At 36.8% G+C, this 12,367-nt stretch overlaps 1 protein-coding gene across 1 annotated transcript in view; it reads right to left on the reverse strand.

Moving 5' to 3' along the window:
• The window catches only part of LAMA2 (laminin subunit alpha 2), a 338,729-nt gene that overhangs the window by 32,889 nt on the left and 293,473 nt on the right, over positions 1 to 12,367 (reverse strand). Inside the window, exons 44-48 of the mRNA XM_066180303.1 lie at positions 10,487 to 10,641; positions 8,708 to 8,851; positions 7,665 to 7,798; positions 2,646 to 2,805; positions 11 to 135 (exon numbers count right to left, since the gene is read on the reverse strand). Of these exons, the coding sequence (XP_066036400.1) occupies positions 11 to 135; positions 2,646 to 2,805; positions 7,665 to 7,798; positions 8,708 to 8,851; positions 10,487 to 10,641 (718 nt within the window). The remainder of the gene's footprint in view (positions 1 to 10; positions 136 to 2,645; positions 2,806 to 7,664; positions 7,799 to 8,707; positions 8,852 to 10,486; positions 10,642 to 12,367) is intronic.

The raw sequence follows: 12,367 nt of genomic DNA on the forward strand, positions 1-12,367 counted from the left end.
CTTTACCTACCTGACGGCACACCCTTTGCAGTCGCCTTCAATATCCCTGAAATTCCAGAGTCCTATGGGTTTGCTGTCTAGAAAGGTTTCGCCCATGCAGCCAGTGAAGGTGGTGACTCTTACAGCATCTGACTTCTGCAACAGAGAACACAAACCTCCTTAGAATTAAACTTAAAGTGATCTACTGCATTTGAAAACATAAAAACAGTACAAAAAAACAAAACAAAACAAAACCCACCAAAAAACTCCTGAAAAAACCCCCCAAAAAACCCACCCAAAAACCCCCATATAAAATTCCATATAAAATCATTTAAAAAAACCTCATAAGATGTTTCATAATATTTTAAATACCAAGAGTAGTATTTAATCTGAGAAGACCTCCTACAGAAAAACTGAGCAGTGAAAATGTGAACTTTGTATCAGTCCGAACAGGAAAGACCATTTAGATTTGAAACTCTTGGGAAGGTCGTGGGAGAACAAGTCCTAAAGAGCAAGGAGCTGCTTTGGCTTCCACCACTTCTCCTGGCTGTTCAGAGAGCTGGCTGCTCTCACCTGTTCAGGGCCTAGCTAGGTTTTCATTTCAGACTTTCAAGAAAGGGCTATGAGCAATCTTGCCCACAAAACGATAAGCAAAGTGTTTCTCTTGTAATGCTTGAAACCCTGGAAATTGAGCAGACTGTCCAAGCTAAAAGACAGGCTGAGAACTCAGTGGTTACACCTGTAAAGTTCATGCTGAATTTTGGATGCAGAAAAAGGTGCATAGGGCAAAGCAATTAAAACCCATGTTCCATCAGAACTCATTAAGCTAGGGTCATGCACATAGAGTAATGCTCCTTAGAACATAACATGGTACCATGATGAAGGCAATAATAGTTTACAGTACACAGAGCACTCTGCTAAAAATTATCCTTCTAAAAATACCCTGATTCACTTAAATTTCAGTTCATCAATATGAGCTGATTAAAAATCTATACACTTAGCTATTTGAGATAGACAAGCACCTGCTGTTTTTACAGCAATTACAAATATTAAGATCTTGCAAGAGAACATGGAGAAGTGCAATTTGAAAATACTCAAGGAAAAGTATGACTCAAAAGACTTAATGTGCTACTGATATTTCCCAGGGTAATTGGATAGGTTTTAATTAGCAACAAGTATGAACTTAATGTCACTTCTAAGAAATTCATGACATCTAAGTATCATAGCCTTCTACAAGTCAGATGAAAGGTGTTTTTAAAAACTGAAAATGAACTTTCTTTTTGAATACACTGCAGAAATGTATGCAAAGAGGGATGTGGACAAAACCGTAGGACAAAGCTAAAGCATTCCAAACCCCAATAATATGAAAAAGCAGATTTCTGAGTCAGCGGCCTAAGATATACCAGTAACCTTGATTAAATGTCCAAAGAGCTGCACAGTTTTAGAAAACTCTTGGTTAAGGTCTTCATTCTGGGAGCCTTACAACTGTACCACATGACAACAGAAATTCCCCAAAATCTGAAGTTATATTTTAATTCAGAGACTGTATTTGAACAAAACAAATCAGATAGTGTTTAAAACTCTACATTCCAAATATACCAGCCAGCCATACCAAACTTAAAAGAGACTGCCTACCTACTGCTGCCCTTGCCTTTAACTATCTAGAGAAAAAAAGAATTCAGGAAGATTTTCCTGACTAAAATGAAAAAATAGAGAGCTCTTCAGAAAACGTTTGGACAACCCTTACTGAGGCCAAAAACAGCTGTTCTGACATTAAGTTTTGCACTTGAATTTTTCTGCGTGTTGTGTTATTTTAACACTTGAGGACATATTTACTTGAGAGTAAAAAAAGTTCAGTGAGTTCACTATTTGGGAAAGTCTAAATGTCAGCTTCTTTTCAAATGCTAAAATATTGATCAGGAACAGAATATTTAAACTTTTTTTAAAAGAATGTCATTGGAAAAGAAGTTCTAACTAGCTTTTATTGGAGAATATTTTTTTAAAGTTTTCCATCTATTCTATTTGGCACACATCTTCTATTCATCCCATGAAGTTTAGCAAGGTAGAAGATGTCACCAGAAAAATGAACACACAAAAACAAGAGAAAATAGATCAGGGGTATGATGCGGATATCTGGAGGGGAACAGGGAGGGAAACTGGAAAAAAAAAAAGAAAATAAAGCAGAAACACCAAAAGCAGACTGCAAAGGAGGAAGTAATACTGTGGATACACAACAAAGGAAAAACCCCAAATGCAAGGGAAAATATTCTCTTCTGTACACTGTTAGGAGACCAGAAATGTACGAAAAGAGAAATGAGTTCCTGTCACTCAGGATCTGAAAGCCTGTCAGGGCAGCAGTGTGTCCAAGGTAAAACATCCATCCACCCAGCAGGAATTAGTTGTTTGGGCTAAATGCTGCATCAATACAGCCAGCTACAGGGCTTCTGATCAGAAGGTAACATTGTGGGTAGTGAAATCTCATACTTGTGCATCTTGGTCTAGGCAAATCCCAATAACCTTTCAAAAGTGCAAGAGTACTACTTGCAGTTGAAGCAGCTATTATAATGACACCAGCATATTAAAATTTCCTCTTTCTATTTTAAGCAATAACAAAATTTGTCCACACATATGACCAGCAAACACAGTAACACCAGAAAAGGCATTACTTTAATTTTTTCTGTTAAACCACCAACAAACAGCACAGCATTAACATCCACATCCAGAATGGTATATCCAGGAGGGGAGACAGCACTGAATGTGGCTGGCACGATGCTGGCTTTAGGACCATCCAGAGCTCGCACCGATATTGTGCCATTTTTCCCAGTCCTAGAGATTAAAAAAAAAAAAGAATTTAAGCATACAAAGTAGTAGTTACACCAAACATAGAAAACTCTATTTTAAATGGTGCCTTTTAACAGAAGCACACATGACTGACCTGATTACGCTTCATTTTGATACAAATGAACAGACGTTCATTTGTATGAACAGCTTACGCCTGTGTAAGCTAAAGATATGATCACAAAACCAGATCTTTTCCTCACCTGAATGTCCTTTTTGAACAAAATTCACTATACACATGACATGGACCTTGAATTGACTAAAACAAAGAATGTTTATTATATAATATTTGAACTGAAATGAAGTGATAAAGCACTTCATTTTCCTTCACTGTGAGAGACAGAATTTGCATTTCCTGCAGTGGAGTTGTCAGACTGTTTTTCAAACAGTACAAACGCCATTATGCTCAAGAACATTACTTCATTGTCCTTTATGAATCACATCAAATATTGATGGCAACACAACACCAATGAACTTTGCCATTTATTAACAGTTTCTGTATCAGTTTATTTTCTACTCCTTTGATTATATTAATGTAGTAGCACCTGGCACAGAAAGAGGTTGCTGACACATTTTTACAACAGAAGGAACACACTGTGGAGAGACAAGATTCCTGAAACCTCCTTCTGAAACTTCTTATAGATGGGTCTCACATTTACTGGTTTGCAGGCAGCCACCTGGGACTGCTGGTATATGATTGAAAGTGGCTCCCTCAGTAGTCTTGGGTGAATTCCACCCCCATGGACTTGTGAGAGTCTAAGGTGCAACGGGTTTATAGCAGAAGGTTTACTGATGTGAAGCCCTTTTAGGGATAAAAGTAAAAATTCTTGAAAAACTAAAAGTCGCTAGAAACTTTTTTTTAAACTACTGAAATGTTATGCTTTCTGAAAGAAAGTTATGGACACTTCCAGTCTATATTGTGCTTAAATCAGGATTAGTTTAAAAACACTCAAGTGAAATAATGCAAAAGTCACTGAGCAAACTGACACTTTTTAGGGTGTCTAATAATTCACAAATAGTATGGATGTCTTTCATCTTCAAACAGACTGAAATGCTCACAATGGAGTCTCTTCTATAAATAATTCTCTCTTATTTAGAGAGGACAATGGAGCTTGAAGAAAGATCTTGGCTAACTTGACAGCAAAAAGATTTTGCTACCCTGTGCATGACAAGTTATCAGGTTGAAAGACATTGTTCTAGTGATAATCAGTTCTGTAAAACTGGAGGATTACAGAAGATGTTTCAGCACTATGTGGCTGATATGCAAAATGACAATGAAAGGACACTAAAACTGGGAGAAGCTGGCAACTTCCTTGAGGGCAGACAGGCCCTGCAGACAGACCTCGACAAACTAGAGAAATGGGGAAACACCAACCATATGAAATTTAACAAGGGCAAGTGCCAGATTCTGTACCTAGGATGGGGTTGTGTGTATAGACTGGGGAATGAGAGGCTGGAGAGCAGCCCCATGGAAAGGCCCCTGAGGGTCTTGGTCAGTGGCAAGTTGAACATGAGCCAGTAGTGCCCTGTCAGCCAGGAGGGCCAACCCTGTGCTGGGGAGCATCAGGCACAGCATCACCAGCTGGGCAAGGGAGGGGACTGTCCCCCTCTGCTCTGCACTGGAGCGGCCTCACCACGAGTTCTGGGAACAGTTTTGAGTGCCATAATATAAAAAAAGACATTACAGTATTAGAGAAAGTTCAAAGTAGGGCCACGTTCAAAGCAAGAACAGTGAAGAGTCTGGAGGGGAAGCCTTGTGACTAGTGGTTGAGGTCACCTGGTCTATTCAGCCTGGAGGAGACTGAGGAGAGACCTCATTGCCAACTTCAACATCCTCCTGAGGGGAAATGGAGGGGCAGATACCGATCTCTGCTCCTGTGATCAGTGACAGGATTTGAGAGAACAGCATGCAGCTGAGTCAGGGGAGGTTTAGGTAGGATATCGGAAAAACGTTTTCCATCCAGAGGGTGCTGAGCCCTGGAACAGGCTCTCCTTGGAAGTGGTCACAACACCAGGACTGCCTGAATACACAAGGTGTTTGGACAATGCTGTCAGGTACATGGTGTGTCTCTTGTGAGTGTTCTGGACAGGGCCAGGAGTTGGGCTTGATGATCCTGACGGGTGCCTCTGACTTGATCTATGAAAAATTTGTGTAATGGCATGCAGTGTTTGCTCCTTAAGAGAGGCATTATATAACTGAGACAACTTTAGCAAGTCATCAGCATTAAATTATAAACTACCATGTAGTACACTCTGCTCCTTGACACTTTGAAAGCACAGAAAGTCTTCACTGAAAAGCATGGCTCATATTTGCTACAGTACTTTAAGACTGAATTCTTGCTGAACTAAACTGGATGTGTCTATAGTGAACTTGTGATTCACACATCCTTTGTCCTCAAAAGAAGGGCACTGCTTAAACTCTGTCACTAACAATCAAAACAATGGTAATACTTAAATCACAGTTGATTAAAATCACAACTAATCAGGTCCTGCTCCTAATTGAGGCCTGCTGAAGTCAAGTAACACTGATCTAGTGAGTCTCAAAAATATTCTCTCATCCATCTGACTGTCTCACAAAATTGACATTATTTGCATGCTGTAAACCTGCTTTAAATCATTTTGTCACGTACTGTTATGCCAGATTTGCCTTTGTTAATTGGCACTTGGATTGATTGCAGTTCTTGATGCCAATCAAGTTTGCTTCTGTAAGCAGGTAAATAGCTTGTAAGTGACATTTGCTAAACTCCTGTACCATCAAAGTATAGGGAATTCCTTTAGAAATTCCTATAGGAATAAGAAAATTTCCTTCAATTTCATTTAAAAAATACAAGATATTTCCATTATAAATTTGAATATACAGTAAAATGCAAAGGATCATTATGCTTTAAATAAAAAAGGTGATGAAAATTAAATGTGTCCCTGGAAAAGCTATGCAGTAATTATCAATTTAGTCTAACTAACTGGAAACTTCGGTGCATGCATAAACAAACCATCTCTGATCATTATTCAACAATCAGATTTTTCTTGTTTAGATTTTATTTAGAATGCTAAGTGAACTTGAGAATTTTCAAACTTCTGTGCCACAACATCTCATCTTTTTAAGGCCCTTTGGGATTCTTAAGAATGGCTATCAACCTATGGTGGGTTTAACACCATATCATTATTATTGTCAATCCTTGTCACCACTGAAAACAATGGCAAAATTCAGTAAGGCCAGAATTTCATCTTATGTCCCCATGCTAAGCAGTTGCCCTGCTCCAGCTGCTCAGGCCATTCTGTCAGGCTGAAAAAGTCCGTGACTGGAACTGAGCAGAAATTTGGAGAAAATGTGTGAGGGAATGAAATGCATAAAACTCTCCAAGAGGTTGGGAAGGGAGTTAGAGTAGAACTGTCAAATGGACTAAAATGTTCAGAGTTGAAGACTCTGCCATAGGGTACGTGATTTGTGAAGTATGCCTTATGAATGCAAAATCAGCCCCAAGCTCTTCATCTTAATCCCACAAATCCACCTAATGCCTCTGCAATGTAATTCTCCTAAACACTGCTCTGTACTTCTGATTTGTGCAGCTGTAATCATTCTAAATTGCTGATCCAGCACTTTCTTAGAAACTAATGGTATGCACATCCTATATATCCAGAACAACCAGCTAATAGGTAATGGGCTTTTGTAGGATGTGTGAATTTTATACCATGTTCTGGCTACATATTCTGCTGAAGCAGCTTTCTTGTAAATGAAAGCCTGGCATTACTGTGTCATGAAGCTGCTTTGGTATGCATAATATGAACTGGTGAAGATTTCAACACTTTGTATTGTACCCCAGTTTGTATTTTCCTAGCAATAAGGTTTCATTAAGCCAGCTTCTGGAGACTGTGCTACAATTTTATTTAATTCTCTGCTCTGAATGGCTGATTTCTGTGATTTCATTAAACTATTTAAACTGAATGCCATTTCCTCCTCTGGGAGCTATGCATGTTACCAGAATTAGAGTGCTTTGTTTTCTTTCTCCTTCATTCTCTCATTTTCTAACTATATTATCCATTCTATGTTTAATACTATGTGAAATTAACTGTAATCATGCAGGAGAAATTACTCAGCTTTCTATCAAATTACGATACAGCTGATGTTATCTAAATTACTAAAATCTATTCAAGATAAAGGCTATAGAGTTATGCAATCCTTATGTTGTGATTATTGCACCATATGCCACGGGTTTGCTATTTGAATGGAAAATACAAGCTTCAACTAACGAATCTGGGATTTCAATATTTATGTATCTATATTTCTAAAGTTCAAAGGCATTAAATAGCTGATCTCAAATTACAAAATATATTTAAACATTTCAGAATATCTCCTCCTTCAATTTTCATGAACTGTATCTTTCATAAATATTTCCAGTTTGATGAGACATTTTGCCTATGGGAATGGCATACTGAGTAAGAATCAAGATACTGCTGTGTGACAGACCATTCACTTGCAGTATTGTATCAAGACCAAAAATTCAGAAAAGCTGCTCCTCTTTAAAATTCAAGGGGAAAAGAATAGTAGTTATTCGAGTGCCAAAACCTTTAACTGATTTTAATAGTAAGCTAGTTGAAGAAGACAATCAATAGAGTGATAGATAAACAAAAGGAAATAAATATAAGGAGTCATAGATTGTTGATGCTAGAGGGAAAGTATGTGATTAAAGTAAATTCTCGATGGAGAACAATTGACATTTCAACAGTAACTGGAGTGTGTACGCTTTTGGTACTAAGGCTTGCAGGTCCAAAAGCTTTTGTCAAACCAGACGAGAATTTCTCATAGTAGCCATTTTTTCTAAAACCTTGGAAGTGAAATATTTACTCACCTAGAGGCCTCAATTCGGTACCAAAACCCATCATCAATGGTCAGATCTGGATATTCTACTCGTCCAACTCCAGATCCCACATCCCACAGGAAGCTCACCTTGCCTTTGCGCATCTCTATGGCCAAGAAGTCAGTCTACATGCAAAATATGAAAATACAAGTGATCTCATGCTTTAATTAAGGAAGTTTTCCAGAACTTTTCACATTTCAGATGACTTAGACTTAGCAAGGCATCAGAAACCCACATGTAGACAGTAGAGAATTAACATTAATTCTCACATTGTTCTAAAATGACACTCTCTTTTTCTTGTTTTTATTGGTTCAAACAAGGAATCTTAAGGTAAAGACAGCAAATTATTTCTCTTAGTGATATGCAGCAAATGACTGCCAAATTTACAGAAGGTTAATATTGCAGCCGTCAATAGAAGGATTTAACTCAGAGGAACACTCTGAAACATCCATTGGATGGCAAAAAGATGTCGAGATAACACAATGCCATCTAGCTTTTTCATTTTGTATCAGGTAAATAAAATACATGCTGGAAATGTTGGAAAATAGGATATTTTTCCCATTTACTGAATTAGTATTGGTTATTCTAGAAGTCTGTCTGCTCTAAGTCTCATGGGAAACTGAATCATTCACCATTATTTTGCTTGAAATTGTAGTCTTGACTTAAAATTACAATAAATAGGAGCTTTGACAGATGCAATATGATTAGCTATTTCATACCCTAGGGAAAAACCGCAACCAGCTCCAAAATTACTCTGGTTGCACTGTAAATTTTAAAGCTCTAATGTAGTTCATGTACAAGCCTGCTATTTCATATCTAGTTAAAATAAAGATATATGTAAAAAATTTGCTGGTCGTATTTTAGAAATCTTTGTATTAATACCAAAGACAGTAAATGTCTAGATTATTTTAGACCCTCTACTACTGCTTTGAAGCCTCTGGCTGAAAAAAAAAAATCCTTTCTCATCTTCTTTATTTGTCAGTCATCTGATTTGAACGAGCAACTCTGACATGAAAGGCAGGAGACAGACTCACAAACTTGGCACTTCCAAGGTAAAAAAGCAGATTGTCAGCAACTACAGTCTTCACATTGAGAATGACGGTGTTGTATGTTCCCTTCTTTATTTCTGGTCTGTACGTGCGAATACAATTGCCTCCAGAGGACACAGACACTTTGATCTTCAAAAAAAGCATAATAGAAGGAATTCAGTTCACTGCTTATTATTTCAAAATTAACCATAGATGCTTCCAAATATTTATAAGACTATTATGCCTTTTTTTTCCTTCACATTTTTCTGTTACATGTACCAGGGAGTCGCTTGGATATGCAAAGAAGGTAAAAATTGATTTTTTTTCTGGCCTTGTTTAGTAAAAGGAAATAGAAAATTCTTTTGTAATTCACATTTAAAGGATGAACTGTGTAGAAAATAGCTAGAAGATATTCTGGTCTAATGCAAGTAACAGTAGCATTCTAGCAGTACAGATAGTCTGTAAGTAGAATATGCAGCTAGGAAAATAAGCAGCATTCCTGAAGGAATTACAGCATATTGCTGTTGGCTAGTCACAATCATCTATTTTCCCCTTGTAATATCTCTGATTATGCCAATTTAAGACACCTTTTCACAATTATTTTTAAACCAACACTTATGTCTATCACAGCTTTTACATAGTCCCTAATGGAGTTGGCATTCATAACTAAGTTTATTTCCACAGCTGAGTGACACATGCTTTTGGATCCATGTATTGGTTTCCTCAGGCTCTGAGCACAGATAAAAACACTTTACTGTTTGCTTTCATAATGCCAGCACAGACATAATGACAGTACAATGGTGTTTCAATCCCAGCTAGACATGTTTATGCATTAGAGGAAATGTACATAATGGTACTGCTTATGGCAAACTCTGCTGAAAAGGAGATCCATTATAGGACCAAACTCCTAATTTCCTTATCTCAGAAATTCCGAGCAGTTAAGTACTTCAAAGCCCTCAGACAGAAGATGAATGTAACAAAACATATCATTACTGTAGCCTGTCTTTCTGTTCTGTGTAGATTTCATCACATATATGGTGAAAACTTCTTTCACCAGTATCCTACTATTTATCCTATCACTTCTTTCCCACTATCCTATTATTATGTTATTTTTTGAACTGTTTTTCAACCATTTTTGAGAAAGATTTCCCAAGTACCATCTACAAGATTCTTTTTTCTTTGCTTTTTAATTCACAAACTGAATAATCTCAGTATTAATCAGATGATCCTAGAATTGACAATACTACTGAGTCAGGGAGATGGGTTCCAAACTCACTAAATGGACTAGAAACAAATTCTTAAGTCTTAAGTACTGCTACTGGATAGAGAAAAACAAAAAATATGGGAGAAGCAGATATACTCAGCAATTTCACTGAGTCTGAGACGGTGTCATTCTTGAGTAATCTAAGTTCTATGAAATGAAATCTGGGGCTTAATATCAGTGCTGAAGCAGAAAAATACATTTTTGTTTTCACAAAAAATCAATGATATTGTGACTCTTCCACTGCACTATCACCTACAATACTTCTTAAAAATAACCTTATGAGATCTATTCCCACAGATGTTATTAATTTAACAAGTGCATGTTTTAAACGAAGAAACAAGACACAGTGTGAAAATCATCAGAATATTCTCTTTTTTTCTGAGAAATTATATTCTATTATTTGCTCTCTTTACCCATGTTTAGAATTAGGAAGGATTCACACTGTAGAAAAGAAATAAAAAGTAGAAAATAAAATCCCATCAATACTCAAAGGTCAATTTTTTTGCAGAAATGGGACTTACCGAATTGGCTTGCTTCCGAGCTTGGTTTATCAGCTCTTTTATCTGAGAAATGTTTTTCCCTAAGTTATCCTGGAGTTCTTTGATTGGCTTGATTTTATCTAGCAGGCGATCTGCTTCCTTTTCTAGGTTTTTAATACTGGAATCTGCATCAGCAACTTCATAAGAAAGAACAAGGCAGAGCTTTAGAAAAAAGTGTCAGAGAATAATTATACATTACAATAATAAAATCCAAGAAAATTCTGCATACACAACGCTCAAGAGATTGTATATGCGACTATAAGGTACACACAGGCCAGGAAGCTACCTGAACAGTATAAGGCAATTTCAGAATATTTAGAAGAAGTTAAAGTAGCAATAGCAGCAAACACCGGTGTTAAAGCAGGATTTTGAAGATGTAACTGTGCTTCAGGATGATAGTTAGAGAAAACATTTCCCGTAGCAAAATACATTTATGAATTAAATATTTGCTTTCTTCTTGAAAAAAATCCCCATATTTTGAAGAAAAATGCTGAATTAAGGAAAACTGGTTGGTTTCCATAAGTAATTTCTGAAATTACTGGGTTAAAATTAACTTGAAATGAATTCTTAAACTAATTATAATGGGCACAAATACAAAAAGGTTTTATTCTGGTTGCAAGTTTAAAATTCTGTATGTGTACTCAAACAGATTTAAAATCAGTGACAGTAAAGTGCAAATGATTTTCTTTTTTTTCAGGTGAACTAAATATTTTTTTCCAAAGTATTTTTGCCTCTCTTTTTCTCTAAGGCTCAAATTTCTTTTTTGCCCCTCAGCATACAACTAGTGAATAATACCCTCTCTGACAACTCATCAGCAGATCTAAGGATTGCAACACTTGGTTTGCATGAGGGTGTGGGTTTTTGTGGATGACACTGAAAGGGACAAACATGCATTTACCAGAAAGATGTATATTACATGAAAATAATAATATTAGCAATGAAAATAATGCTTAGATAAAGCATGAAAAACTGCATCTCATTTTGACCCACTCATACTAAAACCTTCAAGATGCTTCTTAAGGTTTCATGTAAGTTAAACTAGCTACCAAGTCACTTTATCTCAAAGTTTTCAAAAAGTAACTATTTAGCCCTTTCAATGAATGTGAAACATAGAGGACCATGCAGAGGCCTTGGTGGTAAGCAGTGAGTCATTGTTTACTGGAAAATGCACACTATAAGCTGCAAGTAAAAAAAACCCATACGTACAGATTTCTGCAGGCAAGATATGGAGACAAAGAAAAGAGAAAAAACAGAGGATAACATAAGAGACAGAAGAAAATATAAGAGAATGCTTTGAAGATCTTAACAGAAATATAAAGTAAAGTAAGGGACAGGATGAGTCTATAAATAACTTTTTGCCGTTTAGATAGTTCATATCTATCAAAATGAGAATTCAGCACCTGAATTTTGACATAGAAAGGCTACATCTGCTTTTGCATTCAATCATGAGTGCCAGCCTGTTCACGCATCTGGAATGGTTCACACTACAATACTTTAATCTCATTCTGTAATCTGAGTATCCATTAACATCTGGAGAATGACCGAATTGTACTTCTGGAGAACATCTCACAGTTCAGCTTTATCTGATATGAAACAGTTTGCAAATGTTAAAACCACTCTTCAGGGCAAACAAAATAATGGTGACTGGGGACAATCAAGAGATTAAATTTCAAATTATCACTCCTAATCTAAACTAAAATGATAATGTACACACAGGCTCAGAATACGTGAGCTGGGACAGATGGCCCCTAGTCTAGACTCAGCAGTGCCAAGAAACCACTGCTTGATGACTGCTTCTCAGTTGTTTCCCACTACCCTGCAAGAGACCTTACAGATCCGCTGTTTCTACAATCTGCTGTAATC

The sequence above is a fragment of the Chamaea fasciata genome, unplaced genomic scaffold, assembly GCF_029207755.1.
Source record: "Chamaea fasciata isolate MVZ Bird 193981 ecotype frontalis unplaced genomic scaffold, bChaFas1.0.hap1 SCAF_3, whole genome shotgun sequence".
NCBI lineage: Eukaryota > Metazoa > Chordata > Aves > Passeriformes > Sylviidae > Chamaea > Chamaea fasciata.